The 24,244-nt window shown below is 38.5% G+C and overlaps 3 protein-coding genes across 4 annotated transcripts in view; 1 reads left to right on the forward strand and 2 right to left on the reverse strand.

Annotated features, from left to right (window-relative positions):
• Positions 1-14,905, reverse strand: part of LOC135687327 (NAD-dependent protein deacetylase sirtuin-7) — a 30,318-nt gene extending 15,413 nt beyond the window's left edge. Inside the window, exon 1 of the mRNA XM_065203863.2 lies at positions 14,832-14,905. Coding sequence (XP_065059935.2) covers positions 14,832-14,873 — 42 coding nt within the window. The 5' untranslated portion in view covers positions 14,874-14,905. The remainder of the gene's footprint in view (positions 1-14,831) is intronic.
• Positions 1-21,970, forward strand: part of LOC135687328 (QRFP-like peptide receptor) — a 34,383-nt gene extending 12,413 nt beyond the window's left edge. The window contains exons 1-3 of one of the 2 annotated variants that reach the window (XM_065203864.2): positions 1,686-9,775; positions 18,281-18,834; positions 20,417-21,970. In XM_065203864.2, coding sequence (XP_065059936.2) covers positions 18,329-18,834; positions 20,417-21,173 — 1,263 coding nt within the window. In that variant the 5' untranslated portion in view covers positions 1,686-9,775; positions 18,281-18,328 and the 3' untranslated portion in view covers positions 21,174-21,970. Of the gene's footprint in view, positions 1-1,685; positions 9,776-18,280; positions 18,835-20,416 lie in introns of those variants that run through there. The other variant, XM_089114627.1, reaches the window with a different exon arrangement.
• A 730-nt stretch (positions 21,971-22,700) lies between these two features.
• The window catches only part of LOC135687318 (integrator complex subunit 3), a 46,369-nt gene continuing 44,825 nt past the window's right edge, over positions 22,701-24,244 (reverse strand). The window contains exon 30 of the mRNA XM_065203851.2: positions 22,701-23,163. Within this exon, the coding sequence (XP_065059923.2) occupies positions 23,011-23,163 (153 nt within the window). The 3' untranslated portion in view covers positions 22,701-23,010. The remainder of the gene's footprint in view (positions 23,164-24,244) is intronic.

Here is a 24,244-nt window from a genome sequence, read left to right on the forward strand (position 1 = left end):
TGGTCAGCCCCCAAAGGATTGGAAGAAAATAATTGTTAGAACAATTTATAAGAAAAAAGGGAATAGAAAGGCAATAAAAAACTGGAGAGGTATATTTCTAACAGTAAGCATAAGTAAGATCTACGAAAAATTAATGCTTAATAGACAGATCAATGTTATTGAGAAAGGGTTTTCAGAGGCAGCCGCAGGAGGAAGAAAGGGTAGGTCAACATTAGATCATTTGTTTATTTGGCAAGCAATAAACGATTATTACAAATATCTAAAATGCTCAGTGAAGTTTGTGTACCTGGACCTAGAGAAGGCTTTTGATAAGCTGTGGCTAAAGTCTTGCATCATAGATATGTATAGAAGTGGGGTGAAAGGAAACTTTCTTAAAAATGTCTACGAATTAAACAATGAAGGATACATTCAAATCCACACACCTAGTGGAATTACAAGACAGGTTAGAATTAAAGAAAATTTAAAACAAGGAACTATCTTGGCAGCCCCCATCTGTGCCAATCATATTGATAAAGGTATGCAAATAGTAAAAAGAGAAAACCTAGGAATTAACTTTGGGAACATTTTGATACCTCCACTACTTTACCAGGATGATATATTAATTGCTTCCATATCTCACAAGAAAATGCAGGAAATGATTACTATTGCTGAAGAGTTTCAAAAGAAAAACCTTTTGAATTTCAACTTGGATAAAAGTGAACAAATGATCATGCAATATAGCAAAAGTAAAAAATTCCAAAAAGAAACTTTAATTTTAAATGGCCAAGTTATTAAAGAAGTAGAGTCATATAAATATCTAGGAGACTTGAAAAATAACAAAGGAACCTTGGATTTGTGCATCAGTAAACGAATCAACACTGCCTTGGGAGTTATTAAAGAAATAAAATTCCTTATTAAACAAGAGGCACTCAAGAAACAAAGTTTTGCAATCAGTATCAAACTGATTGAAGCAATTTTGATGCCAAAAGTTCTGTACGCATGTGAAACATGGACTAACGCAACTAATAAGCAATTTAAAAACTTAGAAAAATTGCAAAAAGATGCAGTAACAATAATTAACTCTCTACCCCAATCAATGTCATATGATGGAATAGTCCTTGAATGTGGCCTGATGCCTATGGAATTTAGAATAAAAGAGAAAAGATTAATATACTTCCATAAGGTATTAAACATGAACGAAAGTAGATTGACCAAGATAGTTTATGAAGAGCAAAAACGTTTAAATTTCCCAAACTGTTGGTATAAAGAAGTGATTAGTGACATAAAACTGATTGATATTAACCTCAAAGAAAATCAGATCAAAAATTTAACCAAAGAACAGTGGAAAAAAGTTGTTAGAGAAAAAATGATCATAATCATAGAGAATAACATTAGAAATAATAGTAAGACTAAACTTAGATTTATCAAGGGTAGTAAATTTGAAATGAAAGAGTATCTGGGGTGTGAAGACGCGTCATCCCTGCTGAAATTAAAACTAAACATGGTTGACTTAAGAGCGAACTACAAAGGAAAGTACTCTGATTCTCTTTGCAGAAGATGTGGGGCCCATGAGGAATATATTGAACACTTATGGGATTGCCCAAGTTTTTATCAAAAACCCAAGATGGAAAAAACATGTTTAGCTACAAATAATTCAAAAATTCTTAAAAGTATCAACAACACCCTTCAAAAATTTCTTACCAATGGATGAAATAGAAATAAAAAGATTGGCTAAAATTATAGCACCAGCTTGTGATACCCAGTAGTTGGGTAACTGCTCCGAAATGGAGATTTAGCTTCAATTATTATTATTCTTAAATTATTCTAAAAATATCAGCTATTTTGAACCTCAATATTCTTAATGACTCTATTCTACACAAAAAGTGTGTATTTGGCTGCTTCTCGTTGCTTTTTGGTGTTCCTACCTGTCAAGTATAAAGCACACTCATCATGTTTCCAATACGTGTATTTATTGTTGTTTATTCTCGGCGTATTGCGGTGTTTCCTGTTTGCTACATGTTTGCAATATTCTGGTGTTTTTCATATCCTTAATTACCATCAAAAGCTTAATCAAGGAAAGTCTTCTTGGAGGATCAATCAAATATCAATAAGAGAGAATGATTTGGGAAATATTTTCAGAGCCGTCGAAAGGTCGTACTGATTGAGGGGGCAAAACCTCGGCAAAACCAAGAAAGGGCACTTGCAGCTATTCTTTATCATTTTCGAACTGCAAAATAAATGAAATTCAAACCTTGAAAGGGTATATGTATTAACAGGTCTATGTGCTGCTATGGAAATCTTATAATAAAGTTGCTTTTTTGAATACTTTTGCTGCTAGAAATACCAAACCTTTCCCTGAAGAATTTATTTGCAACGTCTTGAAGACTAAACTAATCTAATTCATCCTTGTTTTCATTTAAGATCATGGTTTCATTTTTTTTGGGCCATCGTTGCACAAAGATATGTTTGGCTCTTCTCAAAATAGAACAGAAACATTTACGGATAGCATCTGTTCTGTAGCAGGTACAAACAGCAACTTGAACAAAGCTACAATTTCTGGAAAAGTTCTCTTTGTTGGGGCAATAACAAACGAAGGTGTTTTGTGATCGCTATTACGCCTTCAAAGAAGATGACTGGAATCCAAAGTGAAAGTTACGTTTTCATATAATTTCGCGGAAGTACTCATCCATCGTGGAAGAAAGTTAAAATGAGCGAAATATGCGATCAAACGCCTCACCCTTTGCTTGAGATAACAAGAATTTCTAACTTCTGCATAAAACTGCAAATAGCTATTTGGTTGAAAATACAATTTGTAACAGTAGTGTAGTTCTATCATAATAACAAAGGGGCTCTTGCAGATGCGAAAAACAATAGTAAAAGTAAAAATTTGCCAATTTGTTGCCAATTAACAATTGTGTGTGTGTGTGGGGGGGGGGGGGGGGCTCAGCCCCTTTGAGCCCTTTAGCACTACACCCATGGTTTGTAATTGTGCCAATTGATTAAAAACAGCTCTGTAAATAGGCGCCCTCCTCGTTATCATGAAATTTTGTTCCTGCCTCTCCTTTAGAAAATCTTGCTGGACGCTGTCTGTTCACTTATCAAACCAAGACCCCTATACCTTTACGTTATGGGTCTGGAACACTGGCAGCAATGTCCATACTTTTTGCCGCTTGCCTTGAATTTTCTCAAAACAGAGAAAAGGATCATCAGTGCACAGTTTTCCTAATGCTCTCATCACTAAATTTGCGATACGCTGACATTTCTAAGTTCAGCAATCCCATAGCTTTTGTTGAAGTTTTCAATGGTCAATCACGCTTTTTATAGTCGGCCCATATAATGGAAGCGGCGTGAAAGAAAAGCCTAGTCGAGGAGTTGGCCACGATGTCCTGAACCTGAAATTTCAGGGACTGTTCTTTTCTTTTAACTCATTGGAATAAGCATCTCTGTTTTGTGAATATTCAAAAGAAAGGAATTTTCTAACGTTTTGCTTAGTAAATCCTGCAAATTTTTAACTTCTTTTATCATATCACCGACAGCAAGTTGCAAGGCATATGATGGTAGCAATGTGCGAAGATTGCTACCATTTTGCCTTGAAAAAGGCTTTTATTTTAGGTGACAAACAAGTTCACTACCAATTTATTTGTTATTAAAGTTCACTACCAATAACCGATGAATCAAAATCTAATTTTGATTGCAAAAGAACGCTGTGGAATATTGCGCACTTTTGATTAGCAACATTTTGCTCTTGTACTGCCTAAAAGCATTGAACCTTCAAAGAAATTTTCGTAACTAAATTTCCTAATTCAGTTACAATAACAACTAAAAAAATTTTGCGGAAAAAGGGCATATTGATACTTCTAAAAATTGTTGGTGGAGGGAGGGAGCAGATGCACTGATTTTAGGCTCAAGTTTAAAATTTTTTAGGAATATTTAGGCTTGAACAAAATTAAGGTATTCTTAAAAAACTGTACGTACCAACAATTTTCTTCCCTGTGTCGTTGTTTCATGATTTAAAGAATATGAGTGGCCGGTATGCTTACTTCATGCTTTTCTCAATGCAAACATAAAGAAACGGGGTCCTGTCTAAACGAATACATCTGCATAAAAATCTGTTTTCATGTCAAGGAAAGCGAATGAAATGTTTTTCGTCAACACAATCATTTTCACAAGACCCAACCCTCTTCATAGAAACGTTGATAACGAACAAATTTTCGCAGACTCATAATAATTTTAATCTATGAGCATAGTACAGTGTTGTTGTGGTTGGAACGTTGTAAAATAATGCGTTTACAGCCGTTTACACGGAAACCTATGTTTTTCAAAATTGCGTTTCCGGTCCTATACGATAAGCGAGGCTTGAGTCATCTCGAGGCAACACCAATAAAAGTTTCCGCCCAAGTTTTTTATTAAAGCATGGTTCTACGTTGATCATTATTTTTGTAAAGAAATAGCTACTGCAACAATTACCAATAGAATATATCTTATCTTGTGTTGCATTAAATAAGTCAGCATTGCTTTTGTTCGGACAAATCTTTAGCTGGCTTTCCTTTGTTCTTCGCTCAGTTTCCGATCTTCTGATTATAACACTGCTAGCAAAAAGCAGAAAAAATAGCGAGTTGCGATTGCTTTCCGCCGTCCCTTGCACAATAGAAGCTACTTTTCCCCTTCATTGCATAGTTGGTCTTTCCATGCAAGTATCAATTTACTTTAACAGTTCATCTATGGTAAAACAGATGTTTGGCTTGCGAAACAAATATGCTTTTGTAATATGGGCGGGCAATCACCTGCACATCTACGCAGGGGCGAAAGTACCGGGGGTTGGGGGGTGTGACACCCCCCAATCTAAAAAATAGTCGATTTCGCAGGGCGCCAAGAAGAGCTTTATTGCCACGCAAAAATGCTACCTCTGAAGTTCGTAAAGGGCCGTTTAGGAATTTTGAAGTGGAAATATCTTATTTGTTATGAACCTCCCTTTAGATTTTAGAGAACGGAACAGGTATGTCAGAAAGAGCTCCGTTATTAGCAAAGCGAATTTCTTACCGAAAGTCATAGCCAATGGATGCAATGATTGATGCATATGTTTATGAGGGCAAGGTCGAATCCACACAAATTATTTTTAGTTGTAAATTATTTTCATGACAGGCATGGCGCCATTGGGGGGAATAGGGGGCTGAAAGCCCCCCACTTTGGTCAAGATAAGAATTTTTTTATCATTTTTTCTGTTACTTTTTAACAGTGTATAAAATAAAAAGAGAATAAACTGTTAAGATGTCGATTTTTTTATCTAATTATTAACTTATTCACGTATATTTCTATTATTTTTCTTTTACCATCTTCCTCATTCACAACTATATCTCCCTACTTTATCATCTCCCTAATTTTTCCCAATAAACAATAATTAGTTTTTTAGCAGCATCGTATTTTGCTTAATTTTAGTCTGGGAGATGCTTTTTAGTCCTTTTACAAGGTATAATTAATTACTAAGGAAAATCAAATTTGACATTTAATTTATGCTCACGTAGAGAAGTAGATCTTTCATAGATAATGAAGTTTCAAGTTTGCTTTTAATGCTTAGAAGTTTGTCCTTGGTAAAGACAATTGTACACTGGTAAAGCTTTCACTAGTAACCTATAAACAAACCTTTGCTACAAGGTCTGCAGGGCACCACTCAATTTTGCAGGGCAGAAACCCTTTTCATCCCCCGAACCTATTGGCCAAGTTATGCCCCTGTATCTAGTAAGTCAAAAAACAAACCCACTCTTTGAAATATGAGCAAGACTCTGCAAGAATGCAGGTAGCGAATGCTGTAACAGTAACAGGTAGCTTTGAAAAACTTTGCAAAATTACGGTGCAGGTGTTGTGTTAACTAAATGATTTGCGAAAGGCTGATAAAAAATTATGTTTGCTCTTTGCGCTTTGCTTTGCCAGCCTTTTTTCGAAAAATAAATTTCTCTACATGATGTTGGTACATACATATTGCAATCACTGATAAGAGAGCAAAGAAGGGATCAGGGCCTTCGCGAGGCAGGCACTATGGTTGGTTGCCGCCGAAGGACAAAAAATTTGTCGAATTTAGATGCTTTCAATCCCCTGGAAAAAGCACTCCTTTAAGCAAATTTTACTAAGGCACTCCTCCTAATCTTATTAAAATTCTTTTATTTTTGCAAACGGACTGAGCAGCAGATAAAAAAACCGGTACAATTTCGCCGTGGTCTTGAAAATACCCATGTTGTTACTTCTAATGCCAGGTAAGCAGGTCAATTTTTTCCATCTTGGCATTCCTTTTGAATTTAAAAAGATCTGGAGCTCATTGTGAATAATAGTTGACGCTTCTACTGAGAAACGTTAGGGAAAATGGATACAAGGCACAATTTTACCTAAGGAGGGCCTGGTTTTTTGGATTTTCGTGTCAACAAGAAAATCTTGATATTGCTAACGCTTAGTTTGTTTACCTTAATTCATATCAAGGAAATATCATATATAACCAACGGAGCAACTAGCTTTGCTTGATCCTTTATTGATTTGAAAACGTGTAGGTCTCTGATCTACCTCCCATCCCCTCCCCACACCCTCCGGTCTCGACGCCCTGGATGGGATTAGAACCCGCATCGTTTTTAAAGGATAATTGACATTCGGTTTTGACCGTAAAGTTGAACATGTCCAACTTGAAAAAGGACTGACAGCTAAAAAAACGTCAGTTTGCTGCCGTACACAATCATTTTTTCTGCCATCAGTGAAACTGACAGTCTAAAATATTCGTGTATTCCAGCCGAAATTTGACAAAATCACAAATTTAGAACAATAAATGCCTATCCTTCAAATTAAAACTTTAACTGTTTAACTGAAGGAAAAGGGATAGGATAAGGGTTAAGGTTTAGCCTGCGTCACAGACCAAAAACTTCCGTGAAGTTCACTAGGTAGGCCTGGCTTCGTTCCTTTAAGCTGCTAAAGTCATGCATAAAGCTTCCAAAATTATCATCTACGACACAATTTAAACTTTTTTCAGAGTATCCTTTCCCCTTCTCAGCTTTATTTCACTGCATTCTAAAAAATGGCGCAACAGGTGTGAAATGAGGCTGCTAATCGTCTTCGCGATCACCATTATCAACTTCATGATCCCAAGTATCACCTTGATATCAAATGCGGCATTCTGCAGCACCTCAAGCTTCCAAATAACCATACGCTGAGCCCTCCCCAAAAATTTTTCATGCACAAAAAATACCCATACATCTCATCGATGCCGCAAGAAGAACAATAAAAATGACGTAAGGTCTCAAAATCAGTTGTTTAAAACTGCGCGGGCATCTAAAATTAATATGCGAAATGCCGCTAGATCTAATTTATTTCAAATCATCTGAGGCAGGGAAGATGATCACATAATCGCAGGCATAGAATCACTTATTCGCTCAATATGAGGCAAAACAAAGATGCGAAGTAGGGTCCCATGCAGGAAAAGAACAAACAATTTCATGAATGACTGCACTTATTAAGGTATTTGGGGGTAAAGCGTCAGCCATTACAATGAAACCCAAAGATGATTTTGGCGAATTTTATATGTTTCAACCGTTGTCAACTGCAGCTGACTGCTTTGCGTAAGGCAGTTGCGGCACCCTAGACCCGCACCTGGAAAATGGTAAAAGCATAAATCATTGGATAGATTAAAAGCCTTTCTACCTTTACTGAGAATATAAAGAATAATTAGCATTAGATATACTGAAAGAAGATATAAAATCACCACAATGGTCATCTATTTGTAATGCTTAATCAAGGAAAGATTGCTAGTGTCTACGATATTAAATAAATTCATTTAAACCAGTTTGATTGCCTTCAAGATGACAGTTTCAATTTTCGAAAGTTTTTCGCTTTTGCTGCAGGTAGCAAACGCATGAGAAATATCGTAATTATCATGTTTTGATAGAAAACGACGATACTTTGATGCTTAAATGATGGAAGGAGATGATGCTTAATGATAAAGCAGGTAGCTTTGGCTCATTACCGCCTTTAAAACCTGTTATTGAGATTTATAGGAAATCTATATAAGCAGGAAGAAGCATAAAATGCTATTAAAACCAAGGTATATTAATTTAATGTGATGGTGAATATCAATTTCCAAGAGGCCTTGAATGATCAATAAAATGCAGTGAAGAATAAAGAATGAAGAGGGAAGTGAAGCGAGCCAAACAAGAAACAGATCTGCTAATCTGGTAGCTTGGCGCTTAATGTTGCTAGAAAGAATCAAAAAATATACTTGAAGGCAAGTGCAACAAAAGTTAACGTTTTTTAAATGGTTTCTATTTGATCTTCGCAGTATTAACTAAATATATGCATGTTGCGATTGGATAAATAAAAAGGCCAACCATAGCCCCGATCATCTTGCCGTCTAGCAGATTTCGAATCTATCCACATAAGCACGAAAAAACCGCTATTGTGCAGACAAAATGAGTTCATTTTTACGTTAGAACTCCATTGGTAACATCTTTACTAGGCAAGCGGCACTGATCGAGCAACCTCAACAGTCATGTGCTCGCGTTTCTATATGGCCTATTTCGATCCACAATTGGGTATATATATTTCCTAGCGTAGAGTTTTCGGTCTTTGTTCTGACGTTCAATACTCTGAAGAGCGTCAGACGAAAAGCTTTAGTATACTCTAATGTTTGCTTTTTCAAAGCGAGTTTTGATGTTTGATCCGTTTGGCCAGGGCTTTACGTATTCCATTCGAATGCTGCATTTCTATTGTTGAACGGATGTGAATTGGTGACGTACACGGAAAAAGTATTGCGAAATTTCGCTGCGAAATACTTCACGCGAACAAATTCCTTTGAATGCTTTTGTTGAACTCACAACATTGGAATGTAAAGTTTGGGAGGATAGGAATACGGAATATGATTGGCTGCTGAAGGATTTCGCAAGCGAAAAAAGTTAAACATGGCGGGGAAATTTTTCGCGAGAAATCCCAGCAAAGGATCACTGCACATGCCCAAGACGTATTTCGCGCGAACTTTTTCGCATTTCGCTGATTTTTTTCTCACTGGAGATTGGGCTTTATACTTTAATAGTCAAACTATTGATCAACAGCAAGACAGCGGGACGTTCCTTGTGTAGTTGATGCCACATACAACCTGATGTGATTTGATAATCAACATCTTTGGTTGCAAGAAGGATCATATCTTTTTTTGACAAGCTTGTAGCACGTGATCATTGTCTGACGCATAGAGCCCTTAGATTAATATTCCTCCAAAACTTTGCTGGCTTTACATTGATAACTAGAAAGCCATATTTAAAAATTGATTAATTTGCCAACTACTTTTCTGGACATAAAAATTTGATTAAGTAGTAAAAGCTTTCATGTGGAGAATCATAAATGCCACAAAAATATTTTTGAGCTAAATTTACTTCATCCCGACTGAATCCAACAGGCATAAAGTAAAAGCAACGTCTAGTTCTCTTAATCCTACTAGACTGTTTTTGACTGTTTTAGACAAGTTGCTATTATAAACTAACAATGCAACGACGGCCTTGCACAACACGAAGGACAATGGAATTATTATAGTTTTCAAGAATTATACTGGTAAAGTGCAAGGAATTGGTCCTGCTGTCCTTGGCTGACCTCAATACGAATTGTGATTATTCATTCCACGTGGCCCTTGATATCGGAGAAATTTGAAAAGCAAAACAACTTTAAACCGTTCCCCCTGACTCATTATCATGTACGATATTCTATTTAGACATGATCTTAGAGCTCGAGTTGATTCTTTCTGGGCTGCAAGCTGCCGAAGAGCTTTACCCAAATTCAAGTAAGAGTTAATTATTTCAAATCTAATTTTTTGAATGTTGTTTTGCTTTCTATTTAATAGTTTTTAAATTAACTAAATTTAATTAAGATTTAACGACAAGTCAGTTATTTTTTGTATAATATGTTAAAAATAAGATAACGGAACAGATTCTAGATTTTTTTTGACGATTATTATTCAGCTGGTAACCAATATACTTTGTGTAACGGTAATATTTGATTCTGATCAAACGAAACTTTATCAGAGTTAATTTCACGAGCAATGTTGTAGAACTTGTTTTCGATAAGGGTTCTTATTGTAGCTTATTTGTATTATTTTCATTTTGGTTTCAATTGTCATGCTTCAGTTTGGTATCCAAGTCCTTATGTGCTCTTTTGGTATTTAACTTTAGCTATATCGAAGGTTTTTGTATGGGTAATGTGAAGCAACTTATGCCGATGCACCAACGGCCCAACGTTGCTTCCTGTGATAAGGGAATGTAGCCTCAAGACCTGATTTGATGAGGGATGTGGCAATGCCGTCTGAGGGAGCTTTTTTATTTTAATTGATGGAATTTATATGTTTTTTTTACGAATAAGAAATCAATACTCGGTAAAAGATTTGTAATTGTCAACAGGGTATAAATTTTGATAAGCAATGATAATGGAAATGATTAATACTAATCTCGATATAAGTAATAGTAATATAGCTTATCAAATCAATCTGGCCCCTAGAGACGAATATCAAATTTGGTCATCATTCTTATAGATCGGGGATGCGTTAAAAGCAGTAACGCCCCGGCCAAACCAGCGCAACATTTTGTCCAATAAATCCCAACAATATTGGTTATAAATGTTGGGCCGGTTTGGCCACCCATGTTGGACGATGTTGGATGATGTGGGATGATGTTGGACGATGTTGGGATGGTTTGGTCATCCTGTCCAACAAAATCACGTTCGCGCAAACGCGGCAAGGAAAGGCTGCCGCAATATGATTTGTTATGTTTTGATTAGGAAGCTGTGAATGCGACTTACAAAAGATAGAAAGGAAAAATTGGCTTTATGAACCGCGGCAGCTTCCATCAGTCAAACAAAGAAGACAATGAAAGAATGTGCTTTTGTTTGATTATGTTCTTAAATATCCCCCTTTAGTGTCTTCTCTTTATCTATTTTCTACTCTATCTTGCTTCGCTTAACCATGCCTTTGGTCTCTTCATCGCTATGAACAAAATTTCAAATACATCCTTATCGTTTGGATTGTAATCAAGTCCCATCGCTGTGGATAGTTGATGATAAATCGACAAATGTTGAATGAAATGTTGCGTTGGTTTGGCCACCCCTGAATCCAACAATGTCCAACAATGCCCAAAAGTCGCCAACAATGTTGGGATTTGTTGGACGAAATGTTGCACTGGTTTGGCCGGGGCTTTACGCCATCTTTTTAGACTCTCTTGGGTGAAATGCATAAAAAACCTGATACTTAATGGTTAAAGTAAAAATGATGGTGTACCTAACCTGATAGGTCACTATCGTCTCAATTTAGATTGAAACATTTATTCTCAAATTAAATTCCGTGATTTTTCATCAAGCCTTTTCCTTTAACTTGTTAAGAAAAATACTAGAATGATGAAAATTTTCAAGTTAATCAATAAAAAAGCCAGGAATTTAAACTGAATAATATATTCAAAACCAAAATCTATCTTTAAAGACAGGATGCTAAACTTAATTGCGAGAGCAGCGTAGATATCACCGAAGGCTTTTGCACTGCAAATAATTTACTTTTAGAAAATTATCGAAAAGGTTATTATTTCAAAGAAGGTAAACTAACGATAACGATGCAATCTTCAATGAAATTTGAAAGACAAGCATGTTCTTTGAATCTTTGAATGTAAAATTGATTTACGCAAAAGACCAACCATCTAAATCTGCTGTGGAATCCTGACTTCTTTAACTTTAGAAAGTCATGTATAACCCTAAGCAGGAAAGTTTCCTTCCCAGCGTATTTTAGTGATTGTAAAGAAAACATCCAAGTTTAACATTACATAAAGCAATAAAGTGACTTGGAATTTTCAATGCCGGAATTTTTTTTGCTTTTTAATCTGTTGCCAGAAATTTCTCGACGACATTCAGCTTGAAGCTTATCGAGTTCTATAATGTACCACCAAGATCCATGCATACAAATCTTTTAAATGTTCTTATGGCACGTCCTGTACTTTGCTTATAATGCGAAACATATAGAGTACGCACTGGCTGCTTAGTTTACAAAACAGTGGTATTTCAGCAAAGGAAGGTATGCACCTGGCATTGTAAACTAATTACCTTTACCGGAATTTATCTAGCAAGTATACTTCCACAGGAAACGTCTAAAGCTCTTCTTCTTAAAGGTCAGGGTTCCTAAATTTTTCTGAAAACGTCTGTGGACATGCTTGCTGCATCGTCAAGCTTTGATAAATACTCTAGCAACAGAGGTTTTGCGATTTAGAGGAACCAACCAATTCGACGAATGCATCAGACAGAATTTAAGCAATACGAGGCAAAAAGGTACAATCTTGATTTGGCAAATGATTATACGTTTACAGGATGTTCTTTTTGTACATTCTTTTTATCAACGGTCCTTCCTTCTCCACAACTTTATAGCTTTTCAGCCCACTCGCGCGATTTCACTTGTACAACACAGCGAGGCGCAGACCACTGCTTCAAATCACGTACGCTCTCGAGAATAATCACACTTCAATCACAAATTATACATATTAATAAAATGATCAAATTATCACAAAGTATAACATTAATCACCAAAGTTGCTTAAAAACAAATATTAGAATCTTTGACCACGTTTATTCGTATATGTTATTGAGAAGTGTAATATTTAGAATGTCCCTTTGACACTTTTCCAAACTTCTCATAAACACGTTCGAAAATCTCCAAACACACGCTCGAGAACATGAACACTTCATCAACAAATTTTTCTATGTACCCTGCGATGGAGCAAAAATTAAGGCCTCGTTATGATGCCTGGGTCACTGAAACAACCATTGCTGTTTTTGTTGCCAAAATGCCACTGAAGTTGGTCTGACCGAAAACCACGCCTGATAGCAGATATTTTTCCTTCATTTCTCATTGATTGCTACAGGGGTGGATCCAGACAGTTCCGGCTATTGCAGTTGCAACTGTTACATTGATGGGAAAAGATTTATGTCAGATTCTCATAATTTCCCCAAATAAAATTTGGTTATCAAGTTTCATATTTCTGGAACTTGTAATTTTTTATTTCGGCGAAAGTTTCAGGAATTACAGTTTCATTTTCCAATAGCGACATCACTTGCGAGGGCAGAGAACAGAGCACATGCATTTGCCTTAATGTCTTTCACGAAGTGTTCAACAACTGTTCACTGTTTTTTTCATTCCAGGCTAATTGCATCCATGTTGCTAATGCTACTGTTCAGGAAAAATAGCTTTTTTATGCATATTTAAATTCTTATGACGAAAGTAGATGACCCCAACAACAGAAAACATGCATTTATCTTAATGTCTTTTGCAAGCTATTCAACCACTGTTCACTGTTCACTGAAATTATTTGAAAGCACTTTTGAATTTATGATTCAATTTTTAAATAATAACAAATTAATTACAAATTGATAAAAAATTAATTACTTGTATCATTAAAAATCAAATAAATCACACACAAAATTGATTTAATCACAAATTAATCACTAGTGATTGTTAATCTCGTACACCATGTTCAAGAGCGACTTGCCCCTCGCAACACAGCTGATCAAGCAATTTATTTAATAGAAAGGGTAGAAGGGATATAGAGCCACGTTAAATGTAGTCAAACACAAATTCAAGTACATGACACCTTCGAAAAGCTGGCAAACAAGTACTAAAAGGCGAGAATAAACGAAAGGGTATTCGACTTATATCTCAATCGCTGGCTACCTTAATATTTAGGTTGTTAGTGCACAAGCATGGTAAAACACTGCAAAAAATTTTGAAACAAAATAAAATTTGGATAGTTTGGATTTAATTTGGTTTATTTTGGTGCTTTGAAGGGACGGGATGTCCTTATGACGCTTTTTTAAAAATACTGAAAGTAAAGATTTCTTGGAAGACTAGCCTTAGAATTTGCAACTCCTAACATGTACATAGCCAGGCCTGTCGCTAGCTATTGTACTCTAGGAGTTGGCAGGTCCCTTTTGCCAACAAAGTGGGTGAGCCATCCTTTATTTGCTGACAACTCTGAAAATTTGTCGACTAAGCGTTTTTTCAAGGGAGGTGTCACACCCGCACGCTTCCTAAGGTGACAGTTAAATCATGTATCCTTTAAGAGGTGAGAAACTCTAGAATATGCAAAAAAATTTAGTAGCAAAAAATTTGGAAATGAATTAGAAAAAGAAACATTCATTTCAAGACATACTAAAATATTTTTTCTGACATTATTAATAAGGGTCAGATTAATAAGGCTATTACACAATGCATCTTTGCTGTCAATCATAGGCGTAGAAGGCATAGGGGCTTGGGCACTAGGGGCTGCCACCCTCCAATTCAGGCAAAACCTACTAAATTTCAGGCCTTTTATGGCAAATTTGTCAAAATGAAGAAATTTTTTCGGACAAGCCCATGCTAATTTCCCTTAAATATCAAGCCTCTGCCACACCCACGCTGTCAGCCAGTTCTTGTATTTTTCTACACAACAAGATAAGTCCTTCTATTGAATCAAAAGGGCTGTGTTTCTAGCATCTTAATGCTTCCATCATTTACGAGTTTACGTAAATGTGATTCTTGTTCCGTAGGACGTACAACGAAAAGACAAACGGATGGAATTAAACAGTATGTTTCTTCCAGCACGAGAAACTAAAAAATGTATTTCTGCCATCGGGCAACATTTAACAGGAAACCTAGAAAAACTACAATAGCAACATGTTTCGTTTTCTGGTTTAGTGAAAAGAACCCAATCGTCGCTCGATCGAGCTAGCGAGAAAGCCTTTCGAATATATGATGAGTCAAACCTGTAAAAGGCAGGTGCTACTGACGCACTACACAAGCCAGATGCCTAAGCAATACTTAATGTTCAAATAACATACCCAGTGTCTTCCTGATCCTAAATCGCTATCCAAGCTGAACATATGATCAATCAACTTCTGCTCCTGTTCTCGTCAAACTTGCAAAGAGTTGCACTAGAAAAAATAAATTAACGCTTTCTCACTTTAGTTTCATGTTTGATAGTTGAAAAAATTTGATTCAATTTCACCCTTAAAATCTCTTAACAATATACTCTTTAGTTATTTGTTCGCAATTTAGTTACTGACTTTTTCTTAGGTTCTAAATGCTCTAACGGATAATATGCTTTCACTAAGTAGTGTAGTGCTATCAAATTAACAAGGAGAGCTCTTGCACAAAATGTTGCTAAAACAATAACAAAAGTAGAAATTGGCTACATTTCGGCATTAACAAGGCGGGCTCAGCCCCCATGAGCCCCCTAGCACTACACCCCTGCTTCCATTGAACAAAAAAATTTGAGAAAACTAACCAGTATCGGAGAAGCTAAGTGTTTTTAGACATGCGTAAACTTTCAAGGGTAAAATTTTTTTTGTGGGGATTTGGGCTGGTGGTGGGGAAATGGCACTGGTGGTAAGGATTGGCGCTGGTGGTGGGGATTGGCACTGGTGGTGGGGGATTGGCGCTGGTGTTGGGGGATTGGGACTGGTTGTTGGTGGATTTGTGCTGGTGGTGGGGATTGGGACTGGTGGTAAGGATTGGGACTGGTGGTAAGGATTGGGACTGGTGGTGGGGATTAGGGCAGGTGGTGGGGGATTGGCGCTGGTGGTGGGGGATTGGCGCTGGTGGTGGGGATTGGCGCTGGTGGTGGGGGATTGGCGCTGGTGGTAAGGATTGGGACTTGTTGTTAGTGGATTTGCGCTGGTGGTGGGGGATTTGCGCTGGTGGTAAGGATTGGGACTGGTGGTGGGGGATTTGCGCTGGTGGTGGGGATTGGGACTGGTGATGGGGGATTAGGGCAGGTGGTGGGGCATTGGCGCTGGTGGTAAGGATTGGGACTGGTTGTTGGTGGATTTGCGCTGGTGGTGGGGGATTTGCGCTGGTGGTAAGGAATGGGACTGTTGGTGGGGGATTTGCGCTGGTGGTAAGGATTGGCGCTGGTGGTAAGGATTGGGACTGGTTGTTGGTGGATTTGCGCTGGTGGTGGGGATTGGGACTGGTGGTAAGGATTGGGACTGGTGGTAAGGATTGGGACTGGTGGTGGGGATTAGGGCAGGTGGTGGGGGATTGGCGCTGGTGGTGGGGATTGGCGCTGGTGGTGGGGGAATGGCGCTGGTGGTAAGGATTGGGACTGGTGATGGGGGATTAGGGCAGGTGGTGGGGGATTTGCGCTGGTGGTGGGGGATTTGCGCTGGTGGTAAGGATTGGGACTGGTGGTGGGGGATTTGCGGTGGTGGTAAGGATTGGGACTGGTGATGGGGATTAGGGCAGGTGGTTGGGGATTGGTGCTGGTGGTGGGGATTGGCGCTGGTGGTAAGAATTGGGACTGGTGGTGGGGGATTGGGGCAGGTGGTGGGGCATTGGCGCTGGTGGTAAGGATTGGGACTGGTTGTTGGTGGATTTGCGCTGGTGGTGGGGGATTTGCGCTGGTGGTAAGGAATAGGACTGTTGGTGGGGGATTTGCGCTGGTGGTAAGGATTGGCGCTGGTGGTAAGGATTGGGACTGGTTGTTGATGGATTTGCGCTGGTGGTGGGGATTGGGACTGGTGGTAAGGATTGGGACTGGTGGTGGGGATTAGGGCAGGTGGTGGGGGATTGGCGCTGGTGGTGGGGATTGGCGCTGGTGGTGGGGGATTGGCGCTGGTGGTAAGGATTGGGACTGGTGATGGGGGATTAGGGCAGGTGGTGGGGGATTTGCGCTGGTGGTGGGGGATTTGCGCTGGTGGTAAGGATTGGGACTGGTGGTGGGGGATTTGCGGTGGTGGTAAGGATTGGGACTGGTGATGGGGATTAGGGAAGGTGGTTGGGGATTGGTGCTGGTGGTGGGGATTGGCGCTGGTGGTAAGAATTGGGACTGGTGGTGGGGGATTGGGGCAGGTGGTGGAGAATTGGCGCTGGTGGTGGGGATTGGCGCTGGTGGTGGGGGATTGGCGCTGGTGGTAAGGATTGGGACTGGTGATGGGGGATTAGGGCAGGTGGTGGGGGATTTGCGCTGGTGGTGGGGGATTTGCGCTGGTGGTAAGGATTGGGACTGGTGGTGGGGGATTTGCGGTGGTGGTAAGGATTGGGACTGGTGATGGGGATTAGGGAAGGTGGTTGGGGATTGGTGCTGGTGGTGGGGATTGGCGCTGGTGGTAAGAATTGGGACTGGTGGTGGGGGATTGGGGCAGGTGGTGGAGAATTGGCGCTGGTGGTGGGGGATTGGCGCTGGTGGTAAAGATTGGCGCTGGTGGTAAGGCTTGGCGCTGGTGGTGGGGGATTGGCGCTGATGGTGGGGGACTGGCGCTAGTGGTAAGGATTGGGACTGGTGGTGGGGGATTGGCGCTGGTGGTGGGGATTGGTGCTGGTGGTAAGGATTGGGACTGGTTGTTGGTGGATTTGCGCTGGTGGTGGGGGATTGGTGCTGGTGGTGGGGATTGGCGCTGGTGGTAAGAATTGGGACTGGTGGTGGGGGGTTGGGGCAGGTGGTGGAGGATTGGCGCTGGTGGTGGGGGATTGGCGCTGGTGGTAAAGATTGGCGCTGGTGGTAAGGATTGGGACTGGTTGTTGGTGGATTTGCGCTGGTGGTGGGGATTGGGACTGGTGGTAAGGATCGAGACTGGTGGTAAAGATTAGGATTGATGGTTTTCCATTAGAGTGCCCAGGTAGCTTAAGGAACTCCCACTTTAAAACAGCGGAGCCACATTACAATATATATTGATTCAACAGTGTGTCATATAGAACAAAATTTCAAACGAAATAAAATACTTTACAATTTTTCAAGAAAAAAAATCTCAGAATTGTCGTCGTTCAATTGTACTTCTGATCTTTGCGAAGGAATACGTATGCAACACCGGTTATATTCTATTTACATTATATTTAGTGTTGGTAAATATATTTTAGTTTAGATTAGTTGGCTTAAATTAGCTTTAGTATAGTTGGGGTTGTACAAACTTTAAATAAAGAAAAGAATTATGTGGATAGAGTAGACATAGGGATAGGAAATAGCATGGGGATTGGAGATGTTGTAGTAAATAAAGATGGGGTAGGGGCTGATGTGAAGATAAGGACTGGTATTATGATTGGGACTGCTGTGGGGAAGCAGTTGCCAAGATATTCTCAAATATTATCATGTCCTTTGGAACTGAACAGTTAAGAAATAAGAAAAGAAAATATGTGCTGTAGCCCTAAGGCATTTGCTCTCTAAAAATTTGAGACATCAGATGAGAAAACGACAAGCAGGGTTACACCATTTTTCTGCAACTACTTAATCTAAATTTTCACTTCTATGCAAAGCTTTGACGTATCTGCATAACATTTTCTCTACATTTCATAGGTTGGTATCTTTATGTTAGCATCAATGCTCTGAAGCTCAAAGAGAAAAATGGGAGACAGTGGTCTGTTAGATCTGTACAATCTAACACTGGGTTTAGCATCGGGGAACATAACGATCAATAACACATGCATTGAAGAGCATGTTATAACGAATGCTACAAATGCATCCTTGGATTCGCTTGCCTTTGGTCCTACTTCATACACTGCAAATGATACAGCTGGTGGTCACTATGATGGAGCTTTGAAAGATAGAATAAAATCGTGGCGAATCATTTTCTACAGCTTAATCATAATTGTTGCATTTCTCGGGAATGGTCTCCTTGTGCTGACGATGACGTTTACCAAGAAAATGAGGACGACAACCAACTACTTTCTTCTCAACATGGCCGTGGGAGATTTATTCGTGGCGGTGCTTTGTGCACCATATCAGCTTGCTAGCTGGAAATTTCCCTCGATAAAGACTTTCGATCGCCGCATATGCAAGACAATGCCCTTTCTTCAGCTAACAACTATTGGCATATCCATATTCACCATGGTGGCTATAGCCATAGTTAGGTAAGAAGTTGTTTTTCTTATTCAATGGTGAATTTCCTTCATTTTTTATCTAAGCTTCAATCCCTTCTGAATATAATGTGGTGAGTAAGAAAATATAACATTTTTTAATACAGTCAACTTGAGGTTTTTCATTCAATTTTGAAAAACTTAAAAGTTCAATTTTATTCAAGTTTTCTGACAGCATCTGTTCAATAGCTGCTGGCATAAAGTTTTAAAACACGGGCTTCCACAAATGGCGATAAAGATAACAGACTTTTGGTTTGGGTTAAGAAAACAAAAAGCAGCAGAGGTACTATATTTCCTTTAAAACAACTACACAAGGGCAGCCCCAAATATTACTTTCATTCCGACGGCACTGAGTTATAAGCAGCAGCTAAATGTTCTGTTTCTACTGAGGTCATTTAAAACGAAAAAGGTTTCATTTGCATACACGGAATAGATGCCGAACGAACGTTTAGTTAGATTTCAAGGAATAGACTTAAAGTTTAGTTAGTGGCAAACATCCCTTCAACACAAAACTGCATGATTATTCCTGATAAGATACTACAATCCTGCCAAATTTACTTAAAAACCGGGAAACGTTGTGCAAAGATTATTGGAAAGAATGCTTTTTCGCAAATTCAAGTACGCAAATGCACGATTTATAACGTATAGTTAGTTAAAACACAGAAAAGAAATGTAATTCAATACTATAGTGTCATTTCTATTCTGTAGTGCTAATTATACTCACCTAACAGCAACAAGTGGTACAAATTTAATAAATCGATTTGCGAACGGGACCAACAACTTTAAAGGCATTGAGTCATGATAAATAGACTGGGTATACCCTAAGTGCCAAAATCCGCTGAGTCATGATTTCCATGACTGCGATGCTATTGGTTGACCTTGAACTGGTCACATGAACTCACCTCGTACTGATTAACATAACAGTTTCCATCAATAGCAAGTTGTCACCAACGGATGCCAATATCACATGAAACAGCAGCGATCACGCCGAAACCAAATGACCCCCTATAGAGAAAGCCTATTTACCATGACTCAATGCCTTTAAAGGCTTCGCATCAATGCTCCCAGATAACATCAATGTTTATTGACTTAGAAACACTGTTAATTCCACGAGGTCAAGCTGAGCTAGAGAGACAATTGATGTTATGGGTTTTGATAGTACAAAAGAGACCCTACACATAAAACACCAAGCCGGGTTTAATTTCACCCCGCTTGAAATGTTGTCCCTTGAGAAATATCCATGCAAACGCTAAAGTTGCCTGACCTTTGGTGAATTCATGAAATCTCACTAATTAGATAAAGTTAAAGCAAAGTGAAAACTTGTCCCAGGCTGAAACGTTCAGCATAAATCAAATCTCAGCCCGGATTGAAACCACTCAATAAACTGAAGCTTAGCCAGCGTTGCTTTTTAATATGTGGTGAACAAGACATGCTTTTGTGGACCGGTATAAATGTTTAAAAAATTAAAATAGCTTCTCAAAATAAAAATTTAAATAGTCAACTAGCTTTACTTTCACACCACTCTTCGAGCTCAACGTGAATCTTGCATTAGAATATTCTCTTTGCATCTTTGCAGATACCGTGCGGTGTTGAGTCCGCTCCGCCAGCACATATCAAAGCGGTCCTCTATCCTGATTATTCTGATCGTATGGCTTGCATCAGTTGCTTGTGCATCTCCCATGATTTTCGTCTACGAGATCCAGGAACTACCCGGAAGCACAAACAATTCCATTGTGAAGAGGTGCGACGAATTTGGTTGGCCGGATCCAAACAAAGATGCTGCCACTTACACCTACGTGCTGTTTGTGGTCCAGTATGCATTGCCAGGCTTGTTGACAGGGTATTTGTACCTGAGAGTACTTCTGGCCCTTTGGTTTCGCAGATTTCCTGGTATGCAGAACATGTCCAAGGCAAGCTGTCTACAATTTCGGAAAAAGCATTATCGACGAAAGAAGACGATAGTTATGCTACTGACCATTTTCCTCACCTTCATGGCTTGTAACCTGCCCATGCACGTCATATCTTTCATCTTCTACGTTGAAGGCTCTAACTTCAAAGCACCACCATACATGCATATTATAACAACATGTGCTGAGATGATCATGTATACCAACAGTGCAGTCAACCCGATTCTCTATGGATTCATGCACAACAAGTTCAGCTCTTCTGCAAGAGGCTTGTTGCGATGGGTATTCTGTAGGGAGAAGCGCCAAAATTACGAAAATATCCCCTTGAAAAAGAAAGAGAAACGACTAACTCTGATGTCAGGAGCAACATCAACGTCCACGAATAAGAATGAGGAGCAGCATAAAATATGTGAGATGAAATTCTAATACAAAAAACTGCCAAAAAACGTTAATCGTGACTTGCAGTAATCAATTGGCATCGTGCGGGCATTTGCCATTTTAATGAATAACTGAAAATAAAATAAAGTTCAAATTTTGTAACACTTTTTAACAAGCTTTTTCAGTTTTTTACTGTTAGCTAAATTGGTACTAAAAGATGCGTTAGGATTGGCCACTTTTTTACTTTCATCTAATTAAAATGTAGCAGGACTAGGAGCCCTAGAAAATAAAACCGTTTAGACTTTAAATAGCTATTTCCTTGCTCTATTAAATAACACTGAAATGTTTGTGTTATATCTAAAACTTGGAAATGAATTAAAGCAATTGATTTTTGGTTGCTTGATGTCACGGCATCCAGTACTGAAGTTGTCTAACAATTCGAAGAAAAACGTTAAAGACAATCCGTCACCTGTTTTGCTCAGTTCTAGAAGGAGAAAAATTCATCTTGATTGACGCAGATCAATTACTAGCAGTAGCAGCCACTAACTAAGGCGTTCATATCAGCCTTTCGTTTCAGTAAAGAAAAGTAAAGAAAAAGTAAAGTGAAATAAATTAAAGTAAAGTAGAATTAAAACGTTTTCCTCGTATTTTGCTGGGTAGTTAATGGGATATCTTTTGAAACTTAAATTTAGGGGATATCTTTAGAAGGCCTACGCATCGTTTTAAAACAAAAATTTTTGTGTATTGAACAATTTAGTAGCTAGTGTTGAGTAAAAACAATATTGTACATAGTTTGTAACAAAGTAAGTAGTTGCTAATTAAAAATAGATATGTATACTAATGCAGTATTAACAAGGGAAGAAGTTTGTGGATGAAGCTAAAAACGAAAAAGCTATGCCCCTCTCTTACTGCAAAGAAAGCAAATGACAAGATAAACCTCCCTCTGATATTCACCAATACCCAAGTAGTACAAGAAAGAGTCGAATTAATACTCCTTGATCCATGACAAAAAATCATTTTATGACCCTTAAGCAGCTTCGCTGAGAAGAAATTTATGTTAGAACCTAGATCCGCGAGCCGTCTTTCTTCTGTTTTCTTCAGATAAGCAATACATGAAAAGAGCCTACCATAAAATGAAAAGTAAACTCTTTCAACATATGCTGACAGAGTTTATTAAACAGGCCTGAGTGAAACAATTGCAAGCATGCAAGAGAAAATTAAAACACAAGCTTCATTATAACCTTAAACAAGGGTTAAAACCAGGGAATATAGCGTAAGTTCTAGCCAACATTGAAAATGTACGTAAATATAGTTCATTAAAAAGGTGATGGTTATCAAAGTATTGGTGGTTGTAAGATAATGATATAAAATAACAATGGAAGTCATGAAGATTTATCTGCTTCTTCAAAAGTCTTCGAAACTGATTAATAATTTAAGGTAAATTATCAGTGAGAACAAATTCATTTTGATTTCATGACACGCCTTGCATTGAGATAACAGAATACGTTCTTCGTTATCAAATAAAATTTTTAGAAGATATTGAAAGCATTCTTTGACAGGGAAGCTGCCCTTGCATTCTCTAATCTATGACTAAAACATATTAATTCACTCTTACGTCAACGTTTCCTCTAAAAATTTTTGAGCTTCAACAACGACAGGGATTTATCAACTACAAAGACAGGAAAACTTCACATTTGAGATACCAAGGCGTTTTAAAGCCACGTTGAATCCCTGGCCACGATGTTCAGTCACTGTCAGTTGACCGATGCTAGGAGCAAAGCTGTCTTTTGAAAAACCGAGTATGTTCACAAGCAAGGCTGTTAGGCCTATTATTTACAACCTGCTACAGAATGCTTCTATTTCCTTTTCAAGAAAAATAAAGGTCTCAGTCATCTTCCAGTTCTAGCAACCGAGATGTCCTTCTGCGCTTTTTTGACGGGGAGCGTGGAAGCAGTTCGCTTCTTTCTTCCTCTTCTGAATCATCTTCTTCTTCCTCCTCAGCATCTGATTTTTCGTCATTTTCATCACCCTCTTCGTCCTGTGATACGATAAGGGTAGGGATAATTGTATGCTGTGATGCGAGATAATTTATATTATATGAGGGATAATTTGTTATGAAACGTTAAAATATTTGTTGTTACGATAATTGATTAAATGGGAAACGAAGAATAAATAAGTTGAACTGAGGAAACAATCGCTAAGAAACTATCAAGAAAAACGTAATCCCAAAACACCATCTAATTCCAAAACATAAACATAATCCAAAAACAAGATAAAAGCACCGTCTGTGTTCAATTTGAAAATAATCTAGAAACTACGTCCTACTAATCATCACGTACCCGTAAGAATTTCTTTATTTATTTATTTTCTTTATTTATATCCGTAAGAAGTTCTTTATTTATTTTGGACATAATAGACAAACTGATTTTTTTAAAAAAAAACAAGATTTCTTTGCAAAATTTACGAATACAAAGGCACGTTTGCTGCTGAAATAATAAAAGTTTGAAAAGTAGAGTTTGATCAATAAATAGATATTGTTTTTACAGGCATGATGTTTTGAGCAATTAGCTTGAAAATTGGCCGAAAATGATAAAGAAGCAACTCATCATCCAGAAACCCACGAGGGACATGAGGGGCACACACAACCACCCCCCATCTGAGTTTGAGGCTATAACCAGGTGGCTGTGACTACTCCTTATCTCCTTTTTTCTCATTTTTCATTTAGGATTTTACACTTTTATCAACACATTGTTTCTTAGTTTTTACCTTCTATGCCTATCAAAACAAAAACTTTCATATTATTTGGTGTCAAATTAATTATCACATTTCGACGTTGACGTTGACATGTCGTTTTGAAGATGACATTGTTTTGCGTTTCTGAGAACACGTTTACATGGTAGCGGATCAAAAGTGCTGCGGATCAAAATGTACCGGAGCACCCTCCTGTCCACATTGTAGCGGATCAAAAGTGCTGCGGATCAAAATGTACCGGATCACCCTCCCGTCTACATTGTAGCGGATCAAAAGTGCTGCGGATCAAAATGTACCGGAGCACCCTCCCGTCTACATTGTAGCGGATCAAAAGTGCTGCGGATCAAAATGTACCGGAGCACCCTCCC

This window comes from Rhopilema esculentum, chromosome 20 (assembly GCF_057945365.1).
Source record: "Rhopilema esculentum isolate cy_ngs chromosome 20, ASM5794536v1, whole genome shotgun sequence".
Lineage (NCBI taxonomy): Eukaryota > Metazoa > Cnidaria > Scyphozoa > Rhizostomeae > Rhizostomatidae > Rhopilema > Rhopilema esculentum.